Consider the following 27658-nt stretch of genomic DNA (forward strand, 5'->3'; position numbering starts at 1 on the left):
TTTTTCTTCATTTTGTTCTTCAAGAGTTGGAGAATAAAATCTTTTCATAGAAAAATCTTCTTGCTTTTCTAGTGCAAAGCAAGAAGGGATTTGCCTTGCTAGTGGTGGGCTTGATTTAGGAGCAAGGAGGAGGAGCTTGTAGACTTGTCTTCCATAAGAAGAGCTTAGTTGCTAGTCAACTAAGTTGAAGCCAACATCAACTTTTTAAAGTTGATAGGTAAATCACTTCTAACACCCTATGTATGTATTATGGTGTTTGAATGTAAATATTGCACAAATATGGGGTGGCCGAAATTTTGCTCTAAATTTTAAAATTTTTGACTTCCGTTGCGCTTCCGGCCACCGTAACCGGTCCTCTTTCATCAAACACATAATATGATGTGAAAGATGAGTAAAAGGAGAATATGGCGTACCTTTGCGTTTTAAACGCACGATTTTACGTTGACGATGAAGAACGACGACGAGGAGGGCCTAGGCTTTGACAAACTCTTGAAGCTTTGGATTTTTCTCTTCAAAAAGGTGTGTGTTTATCGTGTGAAGTTGGGGAGAAATTCTGAAATCTTGGTGGTGGTGTGTGGCGTGTAACAATGTAACAATGAGGGTGGGGAAGGGTTTTTTTTGTACTTTAAATACTCTTAATTAATTACTAATAAGTCTTAGGCCCATAAAGCATATAATTAGGCCCATTTAAGCTCATTAGTGATTAATTAAAATATTAAAAATAATTTTGCTTAAATAAAGTTTGTGAATTTATTAGCCGGGTTGTTAAAACGTTTGCATTTTTGTTGAAAATCCAACATCGATAAAATTTACGTCCCGACGTATAAAATCACCTCAAAACCCCATATTTTCAAAAAAATAATAAAAAACATCACCCTTAATTAAAATGAATAAAAACGACTATTTAATAAAACCATTTTCTATTTTTCAGCCATCGGTCTCCGTTCCTCGATTGCAACTCGAATAACCTTAAAAATATATTTTAATGCAACAATGTAGAAAAATATATTTTAAACATACAATTATGCATAACATAATTAATTAATGTAATTAAAATATTTAATCAAAATACAAGAGAATTTAATAATTGCATGTATGTGGTTTACGTGGACCTTAAAATTTTCGGAGCGTTACAGATTTACTTTCAAAAAAAATAAAGTTTGATTTTTTTACAACACATTCATTTAATTTATTTTTAAAATTAATTAACAAACAGAAACAAATCGAATTTAATAAATGTTAGAGTTTTTACAACACAATCCACATAATTTATTTATTTATGGATAATATAAATTAGATACCATTAATTGGGAATTATTAAGAATTATTAACAGGTTCTTGAACCAACCAATAGATGAATGCCACGTCAAGTCACCACGCGTTTGACCCAATCGCGAGATAGGCGGTGACTCTTCCTACACGTGTAGGGACTGGATTCTTCTTCCTATATAAAAACTTGCAGCGTCGAATCGTAGAGCCAAACAATAAAAAAGAAAATAAAAATAAAGAGATCGGTGCTATTTCACCTTTGCCGGAGGCAAAATCACTTGCAATACCTGCGGCAATTTTCGTTTCGAGCAACCGATCTCGTCAATCATGGTATGAATTCATGTTTTTACTCTATTTTTCGGTCTTTATTTTTAATGTCTCCTTTTTGTTAGATTTTGAGTTTGTGATTGTGATTTCTTCTGTGTTGATTTTTTTTTAATAATTTATTTTTGTTTTATGGCTTTGTGATCTAGGTGAGATTTACTGGCCAGGTTGAATATTTGTGATTTTATATTGTATTCTTAATGTTGAGCGACAATGTAGGTCGTGCAGCCTTCAGAATTGTACCTTATTGATGAGAAATTCCTGTTCATGAATTCAGTATTTGCATTTGTTTTATTTACGTACTAAATTTTTTGATCCGTGCCTGTTATTTGTTTTCCCTCTCTGGATATGCTATTATGAGTTCACTTTATGCATGATGTGTACGTTCTTATGCAGACAACATCGAGGAGGTTTGCCGACAGGAAGATAGAGAAGTTTGACAAGAATATTACCAAGCGTGGTGCAGTCTACGAAACTAGCACAAAGAAGGGAAACAACTACCCTGTTGGCCCTATCTTGCTGGGGTTTTTCATTTTCGTTGTAATTGGATCATGTAAAGTTCTCTTATCCTTGCCCGTTTACTTACTTCTCGGATGATCATCGATTTGTTGATGCAACTGTATGATGTTTTGGAAGCAATTTTCTTACTGACGAGTTTGGTGATTTAAAACTGAATGTTATCTAGGCCATGGAAGTATAATTCTTGTGACCGAAAAAGTTGAACTATCAAATTAAGGATACATAGATGTTTTCTAGTGATGAGCTTCAATACTCCTGACTACAAATTTTAGAGAAATAGACACGAGGTTTTTGATGATGATTAAGGTGTCATATATGATCAGGAAGGCTTTTTATCCACATTTTTGTTATTTGCTTCACTGTTCTTCGAATCAACCTTGTGATCCTGGCAATTTTTAACATTTAGATTAGATTTAGAAAATGCAGTGTCATGTTGATTCTAAATAAAGATATATGAGCAAACCAGCATCCGAATTTGATATCTTCTCCTGGTTTTGAGAAATTGTTTTCACTTGGTATGCTTGCCATTGCTTGAGACATACCTGTGATTTCGTCTGTTTCATCTGTAATAAAGCTGTGTTCTTTATGTTACTTTGCTAGTCCCGTATAAATCAAACATACTGACCCTTTTGTCTTGCTTGTGTATCTACAGCGCTGTTTCAGATAATCAGGACAGCTACAAGTGGAGGGATGGCTTAATCTCAATCACGGTCGAGATTTTTGGCTTGTAGAAGGTGGAACTTTTTCTTCAGTGTTTTGTGGTGGTTATTTCTGAGTGTAGATGACAGACCTTTTCTATGTTACAATGTACTCTTCTCTATTATAATTAAATTTAAGCCTTTATTATGTTACGACATAATCTTTATAAAATCATAAAATTTAAAGTTCTATATATAATAATATAAATATTCAATGCAGATAGCTGAATCCGAGTAAAATGATAATTGTAGATTTTTGTTTTCTTCCTTGTTAGTTTTGATATGGAGAACACCTCGTAGGAAACATTAAATATTTTTACGATATTTTCTAATGCACTAGTGCGATGGTATGTGATATTTCAAGATATGTTTTTGGAACATATTGGGTGCCCATGAGTTGACTATTATATTACAAGTGTCTACCCAAATCGCTGGTATGCAAATGCACGAGCAGTATAATAAATCAGTAAGTTGAGAAAGATGCCAAGTAAAAAGACGCAGGCATTCTCTTCAAGAAAAGAAATCAACTCCTGGTTCATATAAGATTTAACTGTTGGGATAAAATGTACAATATGATTATTTGATAAAAGCGTTGGGCTATAGAAACACAAATACATCCGATGATTACAAGAAGATTGAAGACATAAGGTAAATGATGTAGAACTCGTAAGGTTGCCATAAGGAGAAAATTCAGCAGTCGAACCTACAGCAGTAAATACTGGCACCAATTTGAGATCTAGCTACCATTCAAGTGCGGTAAATTTAGATCCAGACCAAAGGAAAATCAAGCCAATGCCGTCAAACAAGGGTGAAATGTAGTACCACAAGCAATCCATTGCTTCTTCCTCCCGCGTGGCAGCACACATCCAGGCACCTTGAGCCATTCCCTGCTCGATAAATCATAGGAAACGAGCCGATTCATTTGTCTTGATCTCAGCGATAGCATGAGTAAGCCCTTGTTACCCAGACAAGTCATTCTAATGTGCTTCCCATAAAACTCCAAGCACCATATGTTTGGCATTCTGTCGACCTCCTTCCACAAAAGAGTCATCTTTTGCAGCTCCCAAATGCAGACACATGTGGCGGCATTTTTAGTCAGCAACCCCACGAGCATGATCCTCCCTCCACATTCAGCTAATGTATGATCGCTGAGATGGGGAGGACCTGGGATAAGAAACTGCTTCCAAATCCCGGTGTCCATGTTGTAGGACACAAGCCCTTCGGGGTCTGAGCGCATGAAGTAGAGTTTTCTATCAACGGTGACTGCTTGAGACCTGAAATTCAGTGAGAGTGGAAGCTTGATATTCGAGGGCATGATTCCAGGGCGAATCCAGTGGTTTTTTGCCGAGTCATAGACTTCAAATTCCCCCTCGCAACCAACCCAAACGATCTTATATCCCGAGTCCGCAGATCTGCCGTTCAGAGTCATTCCAACTGCTACACGAGACCAGACCTTAACAAACCTAGCTGGCAACTCCTTGAAGGATCTTGTCAAGGGGTTGCAAATATAGAAGCTCCGGTGGCCTATATCGAGGAAACATACGAGGCCGCCTGCTGATGCCACTGGAAGTACGATTAATTTTGTTGGCAAGGCAGGCACAGTTGGATGGTGCCACTTCTTTGCTAATGGGTTATACATGGCTCCAGTATTGACATTTTCATGAGTGATGGTGTAAAACCAAGGTTGGGCTTGCTCGACTTGAGTACATTGGTGGGAGAAACTTTGGGAAGTCAGCAATGAATTCCACTTTTGGCAAACCGAACGGAAACGGAAAAATGTTGCTATTGGAAGTCTTGCAATCACAACTTCAAAGAGATCATCTGGAAATTCTTTCCAGATGGTTTGATCCATGCTTTCAGTGGAGCTTGTTGTGGCGGTTGATTTCCCTCTATTGCGTTCCTTACGAGGTTTTTTGGTGGGTGGTGGTTTGCCAGGTTCCATCATCTTCAAGTTTTCAGATTTACCAACAGTCATAGTGAGATTATAACAACCGTCTTCTAAAGAACTACCATCTATATTGAAAAAACACCATCTGCATAATAAACGACGTACGTTTAGAGGCTTAATGTCAAAAGACCAGGATAAATGTTATTCTCATAGAAGCACAAAACAAGAATTATAGAGAGAATAACTAAAAACACTGCATAACAGAAATGTCATTTCCGAAAGCAAATACAGCCCAGACAGCACACTGGCATCTAAAGTTTAAACAGAAGGTAGAGTACGCATTTAACATTTAAACAGATTTCTAGGAGGTCCGAGGCTATCCGGCAGGTGAGGCGGGAGTGCAGGCGGTGGAGGGCGGCTGAGGCGGTCAATAATTTTAAAAACCAGTTAAAGTCAAATAATTTTAAAAACCAGTCAAAATCCATTCAATTTAAAAAACATTAAATATAATAAAAACAAATCTCACTCTCTTTTTTATCTATTTTTGGTTTCAATAGTCCACTCTTAAACGCCTCCAGCCGTCGCCTCCGCCTTCAGCAACCACCTTAATTATCTAGTCAGTTTGCATTTATATATTTATCTGCATTTTGTCTGTATTTCTTTATATTGTATGCAACTTTTTTATCAATAAAATTAATTCTGATTATTTGTAATTACATTGCATGATTATATATAATCACCTATAAAAAATTGCTAAAAAAATTCAACCACAGGCAGTCCCACCCCACCACCGCCTCGCGCCATTTACAAGATTGCATTTAACATTAAATTGTTTATGCATGTAATTAAATTTTATATATCTGATCATAAAAAAATTCTTGGTAGAGCCGACGAACATAATCAAAAGGCAGGTAACAAGTAAAAGTCCAGGATGACGAAAACTGGTTAGTGGTGAAACTTAGCAAGGGACTTATAGGATGATGTCAAAATGATTACATAAACTTTGAAGTATTAATTGCATATCAATGAAAGTTAGTGCCTTCAATGCAAGGATACGTCGATCAAACTTGTATGGGTACAAAAGTGAAGGTTTCAAACATCCTAGGCACATGCCTCCAGTGAAGTCCAGATTTGCTATAACAGGTCAACCGAATGGGGCACACTACATTTAATGTAGAAATGTATAATCGCAAGAAGTGTTGACATTAAAACAACATATCAATATAAACAGACGCTTTCACAAGAAAAATGATCTCAAACCCTGGAAATAAAACTGTCATTTGGGTCAGGTTGGGCCAAGCATGGCCAGCCACTCTGACAAAAATTGAGCAGAGGCTGACAATTGTGAGCTGAATTGTGTTTGGACTTTCATTATTTAGCCAGATTAAATTATGGGATGTGTTTTAAAGGCGACAAGCTCAGCTTGTTTATAGTCTCTCCCAATGTAGCAGCTCCAAAAACTGAAAGCGTGTTCAAACAAAGATCAAGGCTAATAAGTGATGATATAGAGAGGATATTTGTCAATTGTAATACAACTGAAGCTTTAGCTCAAGCCAATGTATCTGAGGAAATTTTGGGCACCAAAATCCCATTATTTATGGATATATGATTTTGTCGACATTAGATATATCCTTATGTTTATGCAGTACGCGCTCACACAAAAACTCAAATAATTTTGAAAGCCAACTAGAGGTAGTTGTCTGTTGGGACCGTAATGGATTCAACTTTGCCAAAAAGAATTAGCTTTTAAAACGGGATCCGTTCTGCTAACCAAAACTCAGCTCACAGAGCCCAATTGACAGGCCAACTGAATAATAACCAAAAATCGGTCGACATAGCCTAAATGACAAACCTACCAGTAAAATAAACAACATATAGCTGTTTATTAAAGGTGGAAATTTAACTAGATTATGTTATTTATGCTCCATCGGACATATTGAAAAACAGTGAGCAGAGTGACTAGAACACACAAATTCAACAGAGCTATTATCATTGAGTGTTGTCCCTGCAAGAATAAGCTGTTTTCATTTTAGCATTTGAAATCACAGCAAATATACCAACCCAGCCCTCCACCCTAGGTAAACATTTCTTTCTATTAAAGCATGCCCTGATCCATAATTTCCCTTAATATATATGAATACACATAAGAGTAAGAACATGCACATTTTGGTGACAGTGAGCAAACAATTAGCATAAAGATACAAGTCAGCAAACCGAAATACGTTCAACTTATGCATTAGACACGAAGTTAAACAGATGATTCTATGCAAATATATTAGCTACAAACCAATCGATGGTTTTTAACTCAACCAAGATACACAACATAAGGCATGATTACTAAAAGATGGAATCATGAAATAATTCAATTCAAATCCCGGAATTTCGTATCCTTGGATGTGCTGGAGCTTCATATACCAGTTTCAGCAAAAAAAATTCCCTTTGCTTTTAGGCATACCTAAAATCTCTCTCTCTAGATTGCACTAAAAAGTGCAGAATATTTCAAAATTTCATGTATGTAACGTCTACATCCATATGTACATACAAATTCTAACACATATACAGCTATATAATTCCTAAATTCACATCACAGAGGCAAGGGCGGGCAAATTATATTCAAATTTCCATTTTTTAAACTCTCTCCTGTTTTTGGGATACGAAACTCCCCTCCCCAGTAAATCAGAAGTTGCACAAAATAAAAATAAAATAAAATTTTGAAACACCCAAAATCGACACCCTTCAAAACATATACCACAAGCAGCAACAATCATCGAGAAACCAGGCATAAATCCGAAGCAAACACCCAGAAATGACAGACCTCAAGGGCTGCTGCTGAAGCGAAGGCTGAGGTCGAGGCTGAAAGTGAAGGAAGTAATTGGAAGGAACCGCAGCAGCGGGAGGAGAACCGTAGAGTTCTAAAACCTCTTGTAATTGTACAATTAGTTGCCTTAGCATGGCCACCCTTTCCATCATCCCATAACCACAACCCTCCCCACCCCCTCCATTCTCTCTCTCTCTCTCTCTCTCTCTATAGCTTGTGTGTAATATCTATAGCTCGTCGATCGGAGGCTTCCTATTTTTCTTATTATTATTATTATTATTATTTTGGCGAATCGTCTGTCGCCACGTTATTGTGGCCATACGATTAGTATTGACCATGTACGCACTCTTTCCTCTCGATGTTTTTGTTTGCCTAAACTGCCCCTTTTTCATTTATTTCTAAATTTTGATTAATTTAATGATTGGTTTTATTTAGCCTCCAAATTCAAATGAATATAAATTTATTTTATATTTAATCAGATTATGTAGATTAAATTCATGGATTGATATGTATTATACTTTAATTTAATTTGTTTCTATAAGTTGGGTTTATTATATTTTTTTATATAAGTTGATTACAAATCTCGAGATTTATATTAATTTAATTTGTTTCTATAAGTTAAGTACGAATTTATTTATTTTTCAATGAGGAGGACCACATTTTAGGCTTTGTAGTATTCTTTAGCTTTTTTTTCTCTCTTTTGAAATTCTGATGGATTTTTAGATTATTATTTGTTCTTGTAGGCTCTCCCATTATTGTCAACTTATTTTCTCCAATTTTCAGGGTTCGTTTTTCTTATTGTTGTTAAGTTGATTTTTATTTTAATTGGAATAACTTTTCAAAATGTTTCTGAAATTAGAAGTAATGTTATAGTGCTTGATTCTCGTACAGTTATTTCCAAATTGAGTAGGTCTTTTGTGAGACGGTCTCACGAATCTTTATCTGTGAGACGGGTCAATCCTACCGATATTCACAATAAAAAATAATATTTTTAGCATAAAAAGTATATTTTTCATGGATGACCCAAATAAGATATCCGTATCACAAAATACGACCCGTGAAATCGTCTCATACAAGTTTTTGCCTTCCAAATTTCGGTTCTTTGTACAATTCGGTGGTTTTTTTTTAAAGCATATATATTCAGTTGGATTTTAGTTCCCAATTTTCTAATCATTTAAGTGTTAGTAAATTTTATAAATATATAATAAGTTTTTTTTTTCAAATTTATTTTTGGTTGTTATTATTAAGTTTATCTTTTCTCATTTGTGTTTATTGTAATTATTTGTGTAACTTTGTTTTTATTTGTTAATCTATACATTCTTGTAGAAGATAAAGTTGCTGATGATTCTAATGAGACTGTAAGGTCCAAAATGCGATAACGTCACTAACTTCATGTGAATATAAGGAAAATGACTAATTAAACTATTTTAATTACATGAATTAAATATGGTGTGCACATTTGCATGTCTAAAATGCAGTTTTCCACATTAATACATAAAAAAGTTTTTTAAAGGTTATTTGTTAAGTGATCGAGGTGCGAAGACTGGTGACCATATAAGGAGAAATATTTTTATTAAATAATTATTTTTAATCATTTAATGTGTGGTGTATTTTATATGATATTTGCAAAAATGGGGTGTTTTGAGGTGATTTTATAAGTCGAGTCGTATTTTGAAATGGTATTCGATTTTAGACGAAAATATGAACTTTTCGAGAACTCGGCTAATATTTGACAACCTTTTCTAAAAAAATATTTTAAATATTAGCTGATGAGGCTTAATGGACCTAGTATATCATGTTAATGGGTCTAAGCTTATGCTAGGAGTTTTAATTAATAAATAAAAGCCTAAAACCTACCCCCACACCTCACAACTCTCGCCCCACCCTCACAAAAAATACTAGGACTCCTCCTAACAGCACCACGCACGCACACGAGATTTTGAAGGAGGAATCCTTGGGTTTGAAGAAAAATTCAGCAAGTCCCCTCCTACGTCGACGTTCTTCGCATCTCAACTTGTTTTCGTGTGTAAAATATGCAAAGGAACGCCTTGACTTTCTTTCAAACATTTCACACCATATTAAGTAATTTGATTAACCTTTCATGAAAAATAGGTTGCACAATCTTTATTTTCTTTTTTATGTTCATACATACATATCACTCATGTTTTGATGATATAAACTCATGTTAATGATGCAAAAAAGGGCTGTCATGGTAGGATACCTTGAAGGGATGTTTTTCTACATGTTTAAGGACTCTTAGGAGCATGTTTGAAGGCTGTAGAAAGAGGGTAACCGAGGGAAGGAAAACTGGAGTCAAGGGTAGGCTAGGGTTTCGGCTAGGACTCATAGGGAAGCATGGCACCTTGCTGCTAATGGGGTGCGTTCTAGGGACCTAATAGAGGCTAGCCATGATCCTAGGTTGACCAAAAGAGGGCTAGACCGAAGCTACGCACGGATGGACCATGGGAGCCGCATGCTGCTTGGACGCGTGAGGGGGAAGGATGGGCTGCTGTCTGGGGGTTAGCTTTTGTCCAGAATCTTACATAGGGTTTGGTTTGGGTCCTAAGAGGGTGGCCAAGGGTCTGGTTGTGTGGCTAAGGGGCTGGGGTCGAAGCTAGCCTAGGTTCGAATCACACTAGAACTAGGACTCTTGGGCAGAAAAATTCAGTAGCATCCTAGGCGTGTTCAAGGGACTTAATGGTCTTGAATTTGGTTGTATATGGGTTAGTTAGGTGTTATTAAGCTTTGGTTCAAGTTTGGTAAGTTTTAGTTAAGTTTCGAATTAATACGAGTCAAAACTAGGAGGTACGTCTAAGTTTAAAAACGAATGGAGTCGAAAACTTAAACTTTAAGCCTAAATAATGTCTTAGGGGGCATTTATAAGGTAATAGGTTGAGTTTGGAATGATTTGGGACATTGTTTCGAGGTCTAGGGATAAATATGGAAAGTTACGCTTCTATGGGTAAAACGGTCATTTTACACCTAAAAATTTTTAGATGTCCCGGTAGTGCCTTGAATGCAGTAATAAATGTTAAAACGTTTATTTTAAATGTTAATGAAATTTTATGATGAAACGTTAACGCTAAAAGGACTACTGCATGCTTGGTTTAAAAGAAAATGATACATACATATATATATATATATATATATATATACATATATATATATATATATATATATATATATATATAGAAAGGATCGGTTAAACTAATAAAGAGTGTTTAGAAGGGGGGTTGAATAAACACTTCTCGAATTTAAGTATTCTTCGACAATATTAGTTCAGTTATGTTACAAACTGAACCTAAATATCCCGTCAGTCAATGACAATCAGTTAAACTGAACAAAACAGTTGCGGAAAATAAACTGACTGAAAGATAGGGTATCTAACTGAAAAGTAACGACTAAATAAAAGATAACACAATATGTTTCTGGATGTTCGGAGACTTGAATAACTCCTACGTCACCTCTTCTATCACGAAGATAGGATATTCACTAAAAGACTTTGATCAAATACACGATACTGTACTGACCCACTTCAGTTTGGACTTATCACTTTGCGAAAACTGAAACTCTTAGTATACAACACTTTTATAGATCGTAACTGATCTTAGCACAACTTAGAAAATCTATCAACGATTATATAGTGCTATGTAAGCTCGAGAATGTAGTCTTAAATACTACTGATATAACTGATAAGTGTGAGCTTTGATTTCTGAGTGCAAGTATATATTTTTCCAGCGTGACAACAAGTAAAATTAGATAACTGAAAGTCGGTGTTTCTTCAGTTGATGCATTCGACTATTTATAGACTCTCCTGTCAACGGTAACATTAAAGAATATTTGAATATTCTAACCGTTGATTGCCACGTCGATATTCTCTGACAGTCGTACACTGCTTTTCTGAAATGCGACGATCCACTACCAGTTGCAGGTAGTTGTACTATTTGTCGGTTGTCGCTTTCAACTGATGACGTGTACAGCTGAGAGATCAGCGGGTAAAGAATCAGTTGACGAGAATGAACTTCAGTTGTATCGATCAGTTAACTGAATTCAGCTGATGACGTGTTCAGTTGGCGATCAGTTCAGCTGCTTAGTTCAATTGGTTCATCTTTTGTCAAAACACCGGAATTAAGTTTCCAACAATTTCCCCCTTTATGGTGTTTGACAAAACTAGAGTAAAATATAACTGAATAACTGAACTCATAGTAGATAAAATAAGAAGTAGATTCAACTGAACTCATATTCTTCACAAATACAAGAATTTAAGATTTCTTCTGTTGTTCTAAAATCTCTTTAAGCTCTTCCCCTTTTCTGTCAAACAGCTCCATCTTAAAAGATAATTTCCGAACGTCAGTAGCTAGAAGCCGGACAGAGGTGGAAATGCTTTCAATAGCAGAGGTCATTGAGACTTGCAGCAAATCTATCTTCCTTGAGACGAGTGTCTCGACACTGTCAACTCGTTTGTTAATAGAATCTTGAGTTGCAGTGAGACTCATGGCTATCCCCTTATTCTTCTGGATTTCTTCAACTGCAAATGAGAGAGAGGTAACAGCAGTTTGGATAGCTTTCAGGTTTTCAGAATTGAACTGTTGAGAGTCTTCCAATTTGAGAGTGTGAGACAGTTGTGTATTCTGAATCTTTGAGATGGCTGTGAGCATCTGATTTATACTGTCCTGCATATTCTGAATTTCTTCGAGAACAAGATCAAAATCTGATGAAGATGGAAGAGGAGACTGATGAGAGGTTCCTGGTTCTCTTGTGGTGTGTTCTGAAATGACTAAAGCTTGGTCAGTTGAGACTGTATCAGCAACATTGTGAACTGGAATATCAGCTACATTGATCACAACAACTTCTTCTGGAATTGGAGGTGGAGATGGTGGATTCTGAACAGCAGGTGAGCTTGCTTGATGAATAGAAGATGGTGATGAAACCAAAACTGGTGCCTCTAAAGGAAGAACTATTGAAACAAGTGGCACATCAGTTGGGATAACTCGGTCAGTAGATGAATATGGCTGAACTGGTTCTTCTGAATAAATAAGAGCCTCTGGATTGATTTGATCAGCAGAGTGATCAACTTTATCAGAAATGGATTTGCTCAATTGGGATTCTTGTACCACTGCTTGAATGATTTCCTCAATGTTTGCAAAGGATAATTCTGCTTCAGTGTACATTTGATGTTCAGCAGGAGGTGATTGAGGCATATCCTGAACTGGCTCTTCAGTTGGAACAAGAACCTGTTCTGAGGATGGTTTTTGCTGCTCAAAAGACGGTTCTTCAACTATTTCTTCTTCATCATCATCTGAATCTTCTTGATGAAGAACTAATTCTTGATCTGCTTCCCAAAATTTTATCTGAGATTGCAACCCAAAACAAATCGGTGTCTAGCTGAGTATTTACTGCTTGATCAGCATAGGCAGTAGGATTTGTGGGTATGTTGTTGTCTTCAACTTGCCAATAATTTGAGCCAACTTCTTTGCTATCATCTGATCAAACAAATAAGTTTTTCTTTCCATAGCCTGAGCAATAGTGGCAGCTTTCACCGTTTTCAGAACAAATGCTTCCAATTTTATTAAAGTGTTCAGCTGTGATTTCTTCTTCAGTTGCTTGGCAAAAATTTTAGTGCGATAAGCTGTCCAAACATCATAGGACTGCATTTTTTAAGCTGCAAAACTATTAACCTTTGCCCAGACAAGGTCAATGTGAGTTTGAATAGCGTTGGATGGTCTGGGCTCTTCAATTAACTTGCCCTTTCCTTTATCAGTACTCATGATGTGAGGAATTTCCAATCCTGTTCGAGTGAATTCCACCAGCTCTATAAATTTAATACCTTTGGGTCAAGCAGGTGCCACACTAGCAGGGCGAGTGATCTGAATCATAGGAGCTTTGGTCCTAACTGATTCCTTTTTGGCACCAACTGAAGCTTCTGGTGGAATGATCTTCAGAGGGACTGCTTCTATAGGCTGTTGATCATCTGAAGAAATTATCCTATCAGTAGGAATGGATACCTCGGTAGTTGGTTGTTTAACCCTTTGGGTTCTTGGTTTCTTGGCAATCTGTGGGGATGGAGTTTTCTCTGAATCAGATGCACTCAAAACTAATTTTCTCTTTGCTACCTTCAGTTGAGCCAATGTTTTGGCCTTCTTCACTGATTTTGGGGCCGCTTGATGAGTCCCAATCTCCTGTTTGATCTTGACAAACTGAGCAGGAGAAATGTCCAATTTGGTCTTGAGTGGCAGAGTATTCTTCGCATTGAAGACTTTTAATTTTAATGATCTTTCTGAATCATCAGCCACTAACTCTTTATTTTCAGCAGATAGCTCAGTTGCACTACGAAGCCTTTGGACTGTTTGGAAGACAGAAACATATTCTTCAAAATATTGAATGTAAGATGCTTCCAGTTGAATGTACGCTCAGCCATAATGATTGAAATGGCTTGAAATTTCTCCAACGTGAGGGCAGCAAAAGATCCAGCCTTCGCCAAAATCCCTTTGGCGATTACATCAGCGAGTAACTGAACCTCGTGTTTTAGCTCCTTCTTTGGATCGGAAACTTTGATTTTCCGTCCATCAGCAGAAAGTGAGATTTTCATTTCTTCAATATCAGAAGCTTTAACATCCGAGAGGTGTGCCAATCCATCAGAAGGTAAAGAAAATATTTCTCCAAAAGAATCTTCAGTGATGGTCAGCAACTGACCATTGATAGTAGCAGTGATGTTTCCATCAGAATCGATCATACCGCTAGAGTAGAATTCTTGAAGCTCTTTGAAGTAGATCTCTTGGGATTATTTTCCCAAGAATATCCTTAATCCAGCAGTTTCAAGTTTTTGAAAAACTTTCTTGACATCATCATCACCGAAGGATAGAATTGATCCGAAATTGATAGCCATTGCATTCAGCATATAAGCGGGAGTTTGATTCGCCATTTGGAACTGAATGATTTCCTGGAAAAAGGATAGAAAGATGAAATTTGTTTTGCGCTCAGGAGTTTGTAGATGAAAAGAAAAACTGAAATGGAGCGGAGAATGGTACATATGTACGTGACGATTCAAATTCTGGACACGTGTTAGTCCATAGAAATTTTGAATGACAATGTGTGTACGTGTGCTATAAGCGTGTGAACAATTTAAGTGGTTAATATGTGTCCACGTTTTAAAATGAGATTCATCATGAGATATCAGTCAATCACGTCACTAAATTTGAAATATAATATGATTAATTAGTTAACTTATATGAGAAGATTAGTGAAATATTCAACTGAACGATCAGTTGGTAAAACTGTGTCCTTTCAGTTGAGAATTTACTAACAATTGTCTTCTCAGTTAACCTCTTAAAACCATTATTCCCCCTTAATTGGTGCATAAAAATAATTAAAGCGAATAAATAAATATCAGAGATATTATTTGTTGCTGAAACGTTGACGACCCTTCAGCTTCCTTGATAGTCTGCTATAAATATAAATAACATTGTTAGTTTCAGTCATATTGGTGAAATAAAGAGAAAATAAACAAGACAAAAGAAATGGCAGATGCGAGTTGCTCGAGTGTTTCGCCATTTTCTCTGGAAGCTAGGAAGGCTGCTATCGAAGATGAAGTCTTCTACACTAGTCTTCCCTTCTGGGAAAAGTTACAGGAGCTTGCGTTCCTGTATAACTCTGGAGAGGCTACCACTCCCAGACTGGTGGCACAGTTGACAGAAGTGCGGGAGCTCTTGAATATAGTTGTGTGGGTGGACGTATTTAAAGATGGTCACATCTATCAGCTGATGCTTCAAAAGGAACTGGAGATTCTTAATCGCATAGCTTCTTCTCACAGCTTTTGTAAGACATCTTCCTCAGCTCTCTCCGTTTGGTTGAGAATGTGGATAGACGATGTAGAGGAAAAATATGAAAATGTAATCGAAGCGAATATTTATTGTTGAATGAAATGTTTATTTTGATGCAACTTTGTTTTTCTTTCATCAGTTGAGAGTCATATGAATAAACAACTAACTGAAGAATCAGTAAATGAGAGTAAAGCTGAAAGATGAATTAAGAATCAAGACAACAATAAAAACTGATTAGGATAAATCAATTAATCCAAGTATATTGCGAAAATGAGAAAACTTAGTCTCGGCTAGTGGTTTGGTGAAGATATCAGCTGCTTGCTGCTCAGTTGAGACATATTCCAGTCTGATATCCTTCTTCAGGGCATGATCTTTGATGAAGTGATGTCTGACATCTATGTGCTTGGTTCTGGAGTGAAGAACTGGATTATAGGTGATAGAAATCGTACTTGTATTATCACAGAATATGGGCGATTCTTTAGCATCAATTCCATAATCTCTCAGTTGTTGCTGAATCCAGAGCAGTTGAGCACAGCAGCTTCCAGCAGCAAGATATTCTGCTTCAGTTGCGGAAGTTGCTATGGATGTTTGCTTCTTGCTGAACCAGGAGATCAGTCTCTCCCCTAGAAACTGACATAATCCACTAGTACTTTTACGATCAAGCTTACATCCTGCATAATCTGCATCTGAATATCCAACTAAATTGAAAGATGAATCTTTAGAATACCATAACCCAACATTTTGTGTGCCCTTAAGATATTTCAAAATACGCTTGGCAGCTGTAAAATGTGATTGCATAGGATTTTCTTGAAATCTAGCACACATGCATACAGCAAATACAATATCAGGACGACTAGCAGTTAGGTACAATAATGAACCTATTAAACCTCTGTAAAGTGTCGTCTCAACTGATATTCCCCCTTGATCAATGTCCAGTTTTACTGATGAGCTCATGGGAGTACTTGCAGCTGAACATGATTCCATTCCAAACTTTTTCAGTAGTTCCTTCGTGTATTTAGTTTGACTAATGAAGGTACCCGACTCCAGTTGCTTCACTTGTAATCCAAGAAAGAAGGTCAGTTCACCCATCATGCTCATTTCAAATTTCTCCTGCATTAACTTAGCAAACTTCTCGCATAATTTGGGGTTAGTTGACCAAAAATAATGTCATCAACATAAATTTGAACGAGTAGAATATGATCATTCTTGGAAAATTTGAACAATGTCTTGTCAACTGATCCAACAAAAAAATCGTGATCAGTTACAAATTTTGAAAGAATTTCATACCATGCTCTTGGAGCTTGTTTAAGACCATATAAGGCTTTGTTCAAATGGTAGACATGATCAGGAAGGTGATGATTGATAAAACCTGGAGGTTGTTCAACGTAGACTTCTTCCCACAACTAGCCATTCAGAAATGCACTCTTTACATCCATTTGATAGACTTTGAAGTTTTTGAATGAAGCATAGGTAAGGAATATCCTGATTGCCTCCAGTCTTGCAACTGTTGCATATGTCTCATCATAATCAATTCCTTCTTCATGCCTATATCCTTGTGCTACTAGCCTTGATTTGTTGCGCACAACTGAACCATCTTCGTTCAGTTTGTTCCTATACACCCATTTTGTACCTATAACAGTTTTTGAAATTGGTCTTGGAACTAAGTTCCAGACATTGTTATGGATAAACTGATTTAGCTCCTCTTGCATTGCATTTATCCAGTTTGGATCAGCAAAAGCTTCATCAGTCTTCTTGGGTTCTAGTTGTAATACGAATGCTGAATGAATGAATAGATTGAGCATCTGATTTCTTGTTCTTACTGGATCAGATGGATTACCTATTACCAACTCTGGAGGGTGTGATTTCTTCCATCTGAGTTCAGCATTTGTTGTTTCTATATCAGCAATTTCTTCAGTAGGTAACTGAGTGTTTTCAGTTTCTGTTGACACTAATTCAGTTGGCAACTGATTCTCATTTGGTTGCTCTATTAACTGATCATTAGGAACAGCTTCTTGTTCTTCTGGTTGATCTAATACTTCTGGTTCAGGTGTTTGGAGGTTGCTTTGATTGATATGGATGTCTTCTTCATCATCATCATCCAAACTTATATCTGTAAATCTATCAGCTAGCTCAACTTGATCAGTTGGCTTATCAGTTAGTACAGTTTCATCAAAAACAACATGGATAGATTCCTCAACATTTAAAGTATTTTTGTTGAAGACTCTATAAGCTTTACTCATTGAAGAATAACCAAGAAATATTCCTTCTGCAGATTTAGCATCAAAGGCTTTTAAATGAGTTTTACCATTGACAAGTATAAAACATCTGCAGTCGAATATTTTGAAGTAGGAAACCACACTTTTTCTTCCATGCCAGATCTCATAAGGTGTTTTCATATGATTCTTATTAATCATTGATCTGTTTTGAGTGTAACACGCAGTGTTCACTGCCTCTGCCCAAAACCTTTAAGAGATACCAGAATCAGCAAGCATTGTTCTAGCAGCCTCTTTGAGAGTCCGATTTCTCCTTTCAGCTACACCATTTTGCTGAGGAGTTCTATCTGCTGAAAGCTCATGCTTGATTCCGGTATTCTCTAAATAATTTGAAAGAATTTGATCGATAAATTCAGTTCCTCGATCGGATCTGATTCTGTCAATTCCAACTGATTTTTCATTTAATAATCTTTTGAAAAGCTTAATCAGTTGAGCAGCAGTTTGGTCTTTGGACTTGAGAAATATAACCCAAGTGAATCTTGAAAAGTCATCTACAACCACCAAGGTGTATTTCATTCCCCCTAAGCTCATGACTGGTATTGGACCAAATAGATCCATATGTAACAGCTCTAAGCATCGGGAAGAAGATTTACGACCCTTGTTCTTAAAAGAAGATTTGATTTGTTTACCAAACTGACATGCTGAGCAAATTTTGTCTTTGATAAAATCCATTTTGGGCAATCCAGTAACAAGATCGTGGTTACTCAAATATGCAATAGACTTGAAGTTCAGGTGGTTTAATCTCTTATGCCACAACCAGTTTTTAGAGGATTTTGAAGCAATAAAATATACTGGGCATAAGGTTGATCATTCCAGCTGACTTTATAAGTGTTTCCACACCTGTTTCCAGTTAGGATGATCTCTTCAGTTGAGATTTTGACTGAACAAGATTGTTTGTCAAACTGAACTGAGAATCTATTATCGCATAATTGACTGATGCTGATTAGATTATACTTGAGATTCTCAACTAATAATACGTCATGAATGGTGAAGTTACCATGGATAAGCTTACCCTTACCCACAGTTTTACCTTTAGAATTATCTCCAAAACTGATGTTTGGTCCAGTGTACTTAACCAGTTGAGATAATAATTTTGGATCTCCTGTCATGTGGCGTGAACATCCACTATCCAAGTACCATATAGATTCAATGCTTGTACATGTTACCTGCAATCACACACAAGATAAGATTCTGGTACCTTTTTTCTATTTGGGTCCAAAGTTGATTAGTCCTTTAGGAATCCAGACTTGGATCAGTCTAACTGACCGTCCAGTTGCTGTATTCCAGATGGTTTTTCCCGATCTGTGTGTGCTTGGTGTATGGTGTGCAGGAGATACAACATATGATTTGCCCTTTTTCAACTGATTGTTCAGCCAGTATCTCTTCTGAACTGGCTTCATGTTATAGTAATTTGAGTAATTTTTGCTGAACATTTTTGGTGGCTGACTTCGTGATTCAGTAACAACTTTTGGGCTATAACCAATACCACATCTTTTTCCCTTGTTCATATTTTGAGTTGGCTGTTCAATCAGTTTACTTGGCTCAGCTTGTTCTTGTACTATAACTGATTTGACAAAGTGAATGTATTTCCCTTTATCCATATTCAGTTTTGGTCGAGTATCCTTGGGAGACATTTCATCTTGGTTACTGAACCCTAAACCAGTTTTATCAGTAACTGATTTTTGTGAGTTCTGTATATCAGTCAATGCAACAGATGATTTGTTCCAAACCTGAATAAGCTCAGTTTGCTTTGAATTTTCAAGCATCAACTTTTGAATCATTAACTGATCCTTGCTTCTTTCAGTATTGAGTTAGCAATCTCCTTTTTCAGACTCAACATGTCAACTGATTCATCAGTTGTAGTCTTATTGTCAATAGGATCATTTTGCTTTGCTCTGGCCTTTTCAAATAATAAGGCAAGCTTATGATACTCACTGACCATGTCATGCAATGTTGAAATAAGTTCTTCTCTCATAAAATCAGTTGAGCTAAAGTCAAATACCTGTTGACTGCTGGATTCCAGTTCTGTGTCACCAGCCATCAGACATTTCACTTCCTCTTCGCTGTCAGTGTCTGCCCACTTTGATTTGCTCTCTTCATCCAAGAGTACTTCATGCTTTTCCTGGAGAACTTCTTATCATCTTTGGATCTCTTTTTGTGCTCATATGGTTTCTTTCTTCTTTCAATTGAACCTTGACTATCTTTCTTTGGTTTGGTACAGTCAGCAATGAAGTGACCTGGTTTGCCACAGTTGTAGCAGGCGTTTGATTCTTCCTTGGAATTGCTTCTTTGATATTTATTTTGAAAGTTTCTTTGATTTTTCCTCATAAATCTTCCAAACTTTTGGATGAACAATGACATGGCATCATTGCTTAGTTGATCAGCAGCTTTTTCAACTGAACCAGTTGGTTCTGTTCTAACAGCAGCTAAGGCAGTTGTGACTGCTGGAGTAGAAGATTCTCCTTCTCGAGTTTGCAGCTCAAACTCGTAGGCTTTCAAATTAGCAAATAGATCATGAAGCTCAACTTTGTTCAGATCCTTGGATTCCCTCATTGCCATGGTCTTCACATCTCACTCCTCGGGAAGACCTCTGATTATCTTCAATGAAACTTCTTTGTTTGAGTACACTTTTCCAAGTGCATTTAGTTAATTGATGATGCAGCTGGTTCTTTCATCATAATCATGCATCGTTTCACCAACTCTCATTTTGATATTGTCAAACTTCTGAACAACAACAGAAAGTTTATTTTCTTTGGTTTGTTCGTTTCCTTCGCAGAGCTGGATCAGCTTCTCCCAAATCTCTTTGGTTGTCTTGCACATTTTGATTTTGCTGAAAGTTACTTTATCCAGCGTCTTGTATAGTATATCCTTTGCCACATTATCCAAGTTGGCTTTTCTTTTATCCTCTGTGGTCCATTCTTCTCTGGGATTTTCTATACAATGAGGTGCCCCATCAGTAATGGCAACAGCTGTGTTGGCTTTCAAAATCTTCATGGGTCCGTCAGTTATAACGTACCACATATCATCATCTTGTGCAGCTAGGTGAGCCTGCATCCTGATCTTCCAATCATCGAAGTCTTCTCTGGAGAACGTAGGAATCTTGTTGAATGAAGACATGATGAACAATTTGAGTATAGATATTCTGAGACGAGATATAACTGCTCTGATACCACTTGAAAGGATCGGTTAAACTAATAAAGAGTGTTTAGAAAGGGGGTTGTATAAACACTTCTCGAATTTAAGTATTCTTCGACAATATGAGTTCAGTTATGTTATAAACACTTCTCGAATTTAAGTATTCTACTGAACTGTAGTTTTTATACAGAGATGTATATTGTTTAGATTCCATTACCTTCCGCAGTTACATTTTAAAAATAAAAAATTTTTAGGCCCTGTTTATTAGAACTGATAATTAAATCCCAATAATGAGTAAGAAGATGATTAGCGTCCGGGTCCCCACAACAGGTGGTATCAGAGCCATAGGTTCTATAGACTGAGATAGAAGAGAATGAGCGGGGTAGATTGAATTTTTTGTCCTTGCATGTGATTGCTAGCATGAGATTTATTTCAATGTTGACTACATTGTGTGTGCTAGCATGATTTATTGCTTTCCCTATTACATGTTGCTTGTTATCTGAGTTGTTTGCAGCATGTAATTACTAAGCATGGATCAGAACCGAGTCTGAATCAGAGGTATATGATCAGAGGAGGGCTGAGACAGATTGTATAGATGGTGTACTAATCTGTTTGATATTCAAATATACCGCCTCGAAGAATTTCAGAAAAAGGCAGTACTTCGTCTGAACAGAGAGATGTATCAGAAACTCAGTTAGAAGAAAAGATGAAGGAATTTGAGTTATTACAGCCGCCGGTTCTGAATGGTACCGAGACATCTGAAGATTGTCAGAACTGGTTTGATGATATAGAAATCTTGTTCGATTTACTTGACTGTACAGATGAACAGAGGGTTCAAATGGTGGCTTATCAGATACGAGAAGCCGCCAGGAGTTGGTGGATTACCAGTAGAAGAATGTGGGCACAGAGAGGTACAGTGATGTCGTGGGAAATATTCAGAACTGAATTCTATCGAAGATTTTTTTCAGCTTCGTACCGAGAGGACAAGAAATTAGAGTTTGAGAGTTTGAGCCAAGGGCCGCTGAATATTGACCAATATATTGCTAAATTCTCTACTCTACTGCATTTTGCTCCTCATTTAGCTGGAAATGATGAAGCTATAGTAAATCAGTTCATCAGAGGGTTGAACTCAGAGGTAGTTGCATTTATGAATTTGCAGCGACCTTACCATTTTGCTGACATCCTAAGTAGAGCAAAGAGAGCTGAGGCGAGTCTGATTAGACAATTGACAAGGTTGTGTGTGAAGCCACTTCAGACACAGCAATCCCCTCTTCGATATGATCACGGCAGTACGAGTGGGAAGCAAGATGTGCTGAAAGCTCGAAAGAAGCCATTCAAGAAACTAGGAAGCGATTCATCTAGCTCTAGTGTTTCTGGTCCAAGTTATACTGGAGTGTATTGCAGAAGTTGCGGAGGAAGACATTCCACCGAACAATGCCAGGGAGTAACTGGTAGATGCAATATTTGTGGACAGCCGGGACACTTTGCTAAAGTTTGTCCCCGGAAGCGTTCCCAAAGATCGTAGGGAACAGAGTTCACTTGAAACCACAGATTCAGAATTCACAACAGGTACTAGTCTTTATGATTCTATTGCATATGTATTGATATATACTAATGCATTTGTTAAGAATATCTTTGACTGAGTTGCATGGAGATATGCTGTATCTGTTGGGTTTGTATGTACTGTAGTATTGATGTCCTTGCTTGTTGAGGAAGTATTGATATCAGAGATTTCTGTATATATTGTATACTACAGTAAGATGAGAATGAAATAGAAATAGCTTATGATGTACTTGTGTTCCTGATTTGAACGCATTATTGATAAGCATATGCTGAACATGTAGAATTTTTCCAGAAATGGTAAGAGTCAGACCAGATATGGCTGATGAGTAGAGATTCACAGTAAGGATTCTAGATTTCGAATTCCTTTGATATCTGTATTGTATATGACTCGATTAGTACAGAAAGGAACAGATGGTATCCTTATGTATTCAGTAGATATACTGAAATCGAGCCTAATATTGGCAGATCTGCCAGTATTGTACGAGTTGGCTGATATTGCCCAGATAAGATTTCAGATTGCTTTATATCAGAAAGATAGATTGCAGAATTGAATTAAGATCAGATATTGATTGTATGGTAGATTCAGTACAGAATGATATTGAATATCAAGAATGATACAGAACGAATTGAACGATTTGAAAGATTAACAGCAGAATACTGAACAGGAGTTACATTGGAGTAATGTTTCTCTTTGGCATGTCTCAGTATGTTTAGAGATATTCTGAAGATTTATACTCGTTATATCTATGATAGATGGATATATTTGCAGTGTCTGGTTGATTGACTTGAGTAGTTGGAAATTATACTGAATATTTAAAGATTTTGTTGAATATTCTGAGAATTGTGAGTATTGTATACAGAAATTATTCAGATAAGAATTCCGCTTGAAACAGATTGTATTCAGAATATGTGATATCTGAAGTTAGTATACAGATAGATTTTGATACAGTTGAGACAGAGATCAGTAACTGAGAACGAGACTGATGTCAGAAAGACCAGAAAGTTCAGAAATATCAGAAATTTCAGAAATGTATTTTTTCGGATTGGGCAGATTATTTTATTCAACTGTTGCTTTATATCTGCTGGGTATTGTTATTGTTCTAAATCAGTATTTGAGATATTTTATATTGTTTTGGGGAGCATATTTTATTTGCAGATGAGATATAACAGTTGATCAGAATGACATGAAGACATGTTTGATTAATCAGAAGCAATCTTATTGCCAGAGATTACCGTTTATGAGTTCCTTGAACTCACTAGATCTGTATAGGTTACTGCTATTTCGTATCTGATTGGATATTACTGTTGTTTTGAATCCGTATATAATACAGATTGTTGTGAACCGTTGAGATTATATACAGTTCAATTGAATCAGAGTTAATTTAAAGAATTACAGCAGTTCAGAAATGAGATCAGAATGTGTCAGAGTGTTTCAGAATTGTATAACAGAATTGGCATTGAGAGTCAGAGCCGAATACCAGGTAGGTATTTCTTCTTTGACTTATATTATTAACTGATTTGTTTATACCGAATAGTTTGAATCAGATATCAGCAGGTAGTGTCAGACATGCACAGTGATGGATTCAGTTTTCATTCGGATAACAGACAGTTTGATATAGACAGATTAAATCAGTTAGGGCAGAAATTGTACCGATATGTCTGAATTGCCACTAGATAAAGACTGAAAGATAGAAATCAGAAGATTTATTACAGAATTGTATATTTCTGAATAGAAATAGAAGTGAATTTCTATGGCTTTAGTAATGACATTACCGCCATTTGCTTTAGTTGGTAAGATGATATGATTATGATTGACAGATTGATCAATCTATATCTATTAGTTTGTACCAGATAACGTACAAACAGAACCAGATGACACAGATTGATGTCAGAGGAATGATCAGAATCAACAGAATGTTGAGATAGAGTATATCAGAATGTGATTTTTTTGTTGATTTTGTACTCGTGACAGAGTATATCATGAGTTTCTTCTCAGACTATGTTACAAATTGGCAGACAGTCAGAATATATTTTATCCAGATATTGGAAGATACTTACGGAGTCGTAGTGCTGGATGTTAGCACTAATTGCCACAATATAGGGTTACTATATGAATTGTGGTATTGAGATAGCTAGCTAATGAGTATTGAGATAGCTATAGAGAAGATATGGTACAATGAGTACTGTAGATTTCCTCGGTATAAGATCTGATACGATCAGAGATATGACAAAAAAATGTAGCTAATTCAGAAGAGAAGGAAGATAGCTCAGACCGGACAGATTTAATATGCCAACGTCGGATGGTGACGATTGGTATTGGAAGCCAAAGATTTGATATATCCTTGTATGGGATAAACAGATTTGATAACGGCTAATAATAGTGATTCGCTATGAGCTGGGATTTGGCATATACGGATGTTATATAGCCAGTATTGCGAGGTTATCTGAAGGACAGAATCTGGTATGAGATGGAGATTTCAGAATAGATTCATTGAGATGAGTTTTTATTTAAACTCTATTATACATTTAAATCTGAATTTATTACCGGCGAGTTCGAGGACGAACTCAGATCTAAGAGGGGGAGAAATGTAATGCCCGAGATTTAATTATTTAATCAGACATTGATTAATTATCATGATTGAGATTATACGAACTCGAATGAAGAAGCCGGGCGTCGTCGCATTGTTAGCCAAGAAATTGGGACAGAACCTTCGGCGCTCGAGCGGCAGAAAGTTACCGCCCGAGCGCCAATGCAATATAAGAGCACCCTTGGGCAGAGAGTCTGGCGCCCGAGCGGTAGTTTTTGACCGCTCGAGCGCCAGTGGTGGGCAAGATAATCACCCGGACAGTATGTTCGGCGCCCGAGCGGTACATTTCAACCACTCGAGCGCCACCTAAGAATCATGAAATGTAGCCACGTTCGTTAGACATGCAGCGTGGGTGTATATATATACATTACAAGCCTAAATCCCTCAGAAAGCATAAACGAAGATCGAGAAAAGCTTCAGCAAAGTAGTGAAAAATCCTTACGCCTTTTGTGAGAAATCCGCTCGTCTGATTTTGAATCCGACTTCAGTACTGTGTTCCTATCAACACAGGCTACAACTGGACGTAAGTTTTGTTACGTTTAGACATGTTTTGAAATTATGCTATGGTCAGAATTGAATAGGATTCATATATGATGTTCTTGTCATGTTAGACATCATAGAATCGAAGTCAGATTGAGAAACAGACTGTTTATACAATTGTTATGATTTTTGAAAGATATTGACTGAGATTCTATACCAGAATTGTGTTAGTATTCAGATTATGAATTGTATTGACACAGATTATGAATTCCAGTATTATATTTGTGATGTTCAGAACTGACGGGGTTATTCAGGTTGTATTGTTATGCCGTCAAAACATCAGTTGATTTAAATTGATCAGATTCAGTTATGATTTAGATTTCATCGTGATATTCGTTGATATGAATCAGATTGTATCTTGTTCAGATATTGATCAGATTATGTACTGAATTGAGTATTGATCAGAACAGGTTGTGTATTGAGTTATTTACTGATACAGCGTATTCGATATTGTCATTTCAGATTTGATATGGACAGATTTGAATACAGGTCATCGTCTTCCTCAGACCGGGACAACAAAGGTATAATTCATGTGATATTCGGGAAGCATAACTCAAATTAGATTAATTTGAGTTTCCCAATAAAATCACATACTAGATTATTGTTTATATTGTTACCTGATTATGCTTTGATTATAGAATTGTATTCAAGCATGTAAGATAATTGTGATATTCAGTTATGAATATGATTATGCTTTGTTTACAGATTGTTATTCATTGCATTTAAGATAGGAAAGTTTTGACAGCCATTGTCAGACTTCTAGACGTTCGGTGTATCTCAACTTAGGAGTAGCCATTACTCCTATTGCCAGCCGTCGATACAGCTCGGACCGAAGTCTAGGAATAAGACGTACAGTCGCCCCGAGTGGTTGGGTAGGTGACAGCCATTGACGTCTTATTCACCCCGGGATCCCTAGAGTTATAGTTGAGTCAAGTCTAGACATGATTTGATTAGAACAGCATGCGTAGATGAATTGGTTTCATAGACTATGGAACCTATTGTTATTACTTTCAGTCATGACAGCATGTTTCATGATTTAGACTATTTACATGCATGTTTATCTGATTTGAATTGCATGTTTAGTTAGATTAGAGTTCATAGATGATGAAATCTATTACTATTGTCTTTGCTTTTATTCATGACAGCATGTTCCATGAATCATTATGTGTATATGCATGTTTACCATGTTTTATACTGGGATTTATTCTCACCGGAGTTATCCGGCTGTTGTCTTGTTTTGTATCTGTACATGACAACAGGTGGGGCTGGATCAGGGTCGAGATGACGATGAAAGAAGACGAGTTAGCGTGGTGATTCCGGACTTGTAGCAGACTTGGTTTATTACTTGAATTTAGTAATTGAACCTTAGACTTAGGTTGTACAGTATTGTACTTTTCTACTGAACTGTAGTTTTTTTTACAGAGATGTATATTGTTTAGATTCCATTACCTTCCGCAGTTACATTTTAAAAAGAAAAAATTTTTAGGCCCTGTTTATTAGAACTGATAATTAAATCCCAATAATGAGTAAGAAGATGATTAGCGTCCGGGTCCCCACAAATCATATATTGTTAACTCCTTGTTCTTTCACATTTCGTGGTAATCTAACTCTACCCCGTAATTTGATTCTAAGGCTACGTTTGGTTGGAAGGATATGATAAACTAATGATTAGTACGTAAATGATAAAGAAAATGATTGTGGTAGGATTGTAATATATGGTGTAAAATAATATTAAGTTTGGTACGATTTTTAAGTGTAGGATAATTTTGAATTTTTTTATGAAGAGATGAAATTGCCCTTCTCCTTCGCGGCGGCGATAATGGCGGCGGCGGCAGGCGGCCGGTCGGGAACGGTCTCCTTCCTGCCGGAAAATTAGCGACGGCTTCTGAAAACCCGTCGCTAATAGTGGCGGTTTTTGAGAAACCGTCGCCGATCTTGTGAAACCGTCGCTAATTTGACATTTAGCGACGGTTTATTAGTGCATGAAACCGTCGCCGATCTTTAGAAACCGTCGCCGATCTTGTTTTGAGAAACCGTCGCCGATCTTTTTTGAGAAACCGTCGCAGATCTTTTTTGAGAAACCGTCGCTAATTTGACATTTAGCGACGGTTTATAAAACAATCGTTGCTATTTGCGAAGGATTTTTACAAACCGTCGCTAAGCGATTTTCTTTAGAAGAAATAGACTCTTTCACTTGCAATTTTTTTATTCACGGTAAGGGCT

At 36.7% G+C, this 27658-nt stretch overlaps 2 protein-coding genes across 2 annotated transcripts; one reads left to right on the forward strand and one right to left on the reverse strand.

The window, feature by feature from the left end:
- Positions 1–1469: 1469 nt before the first annotated feature.
- LOC140807477 (uncharacterized) lies at positions 1470–2963 on the forward strand. The gene is made up of 3 exons (XM_073164330.1): positions 1470–1599; positions 1990–2146; positions 2765–2963. Exons 1-3 carry the CDS (start codon positions 1597–1599, stop codon positions 2809–2811), a joined length of 207 nt encoding a protein of 68 aa, XP_073020431.1. The 5' UTR covers positions 1470–1596; the 3' UTR covers positions 2812–2963.
- A 356-nt stretch (positions 2964–3319) lies between these two features.
- LOC140807328 (F-box only protein 6-like) lies at positions 3320–7725 on the reverse strand. The gene is made up of 2 exons (XM_073164135.1): positions 7514–7725; positions 3320–4843 (listed from the first exon to the last, which is right to left on the reverse strand). Exons 1-2 carry the CDS (start codon positions 7666–7668, stop codon positions 3595–3597), a joined length of 1404 nt encoding a protein of 467 aa, XP_073020236.1. The 5' UTR covers positions 7669–7725; the 3' UTR covers positions 3320–3594.
- Between the last annotated feature and the right edge of the window lie 19933 nt (positions 7726–27658).

This window comes from Primulina eburnea, chromosome 12 (genome assembly GCF_022965805.1).
Source record: "Primulina eburnea isolate SZY01 chromosome 12, ASM2296580v1, whole genome shotgun sequence".
NCBI lineage: Eukaryota > Viridiplantae > Streptophyta > Magnoliopsida > Lamiales > Gesneriaceae > Primulina > Primulina eburnea.

Coding starts and splice junctions, on each gene's coding strand:
- LOC140807477 (XM_073164330.1), top strand. Junction 2,147..2,764: donor TTTCGTTGTAATTGGATCAT/GTAAAGTTCTCT, acceptor GTGTATCTACAG/CGCTGTTTCAGATAATCAGG.
- LOC140807328 (XM_073164135.1), bottom strand. CDS start 7,668: ATGATGGAAAGGGTGGCCATGCTAAGGCAACTAATTGTACAATTACAA. Junction 4,844..7,513: donor CTTCAGCAGCAGCCCTTGAG/GTCTGTCATTTC, acceptor TTTATTATGCAG/ATGGTGTTTTTTCAATATAG.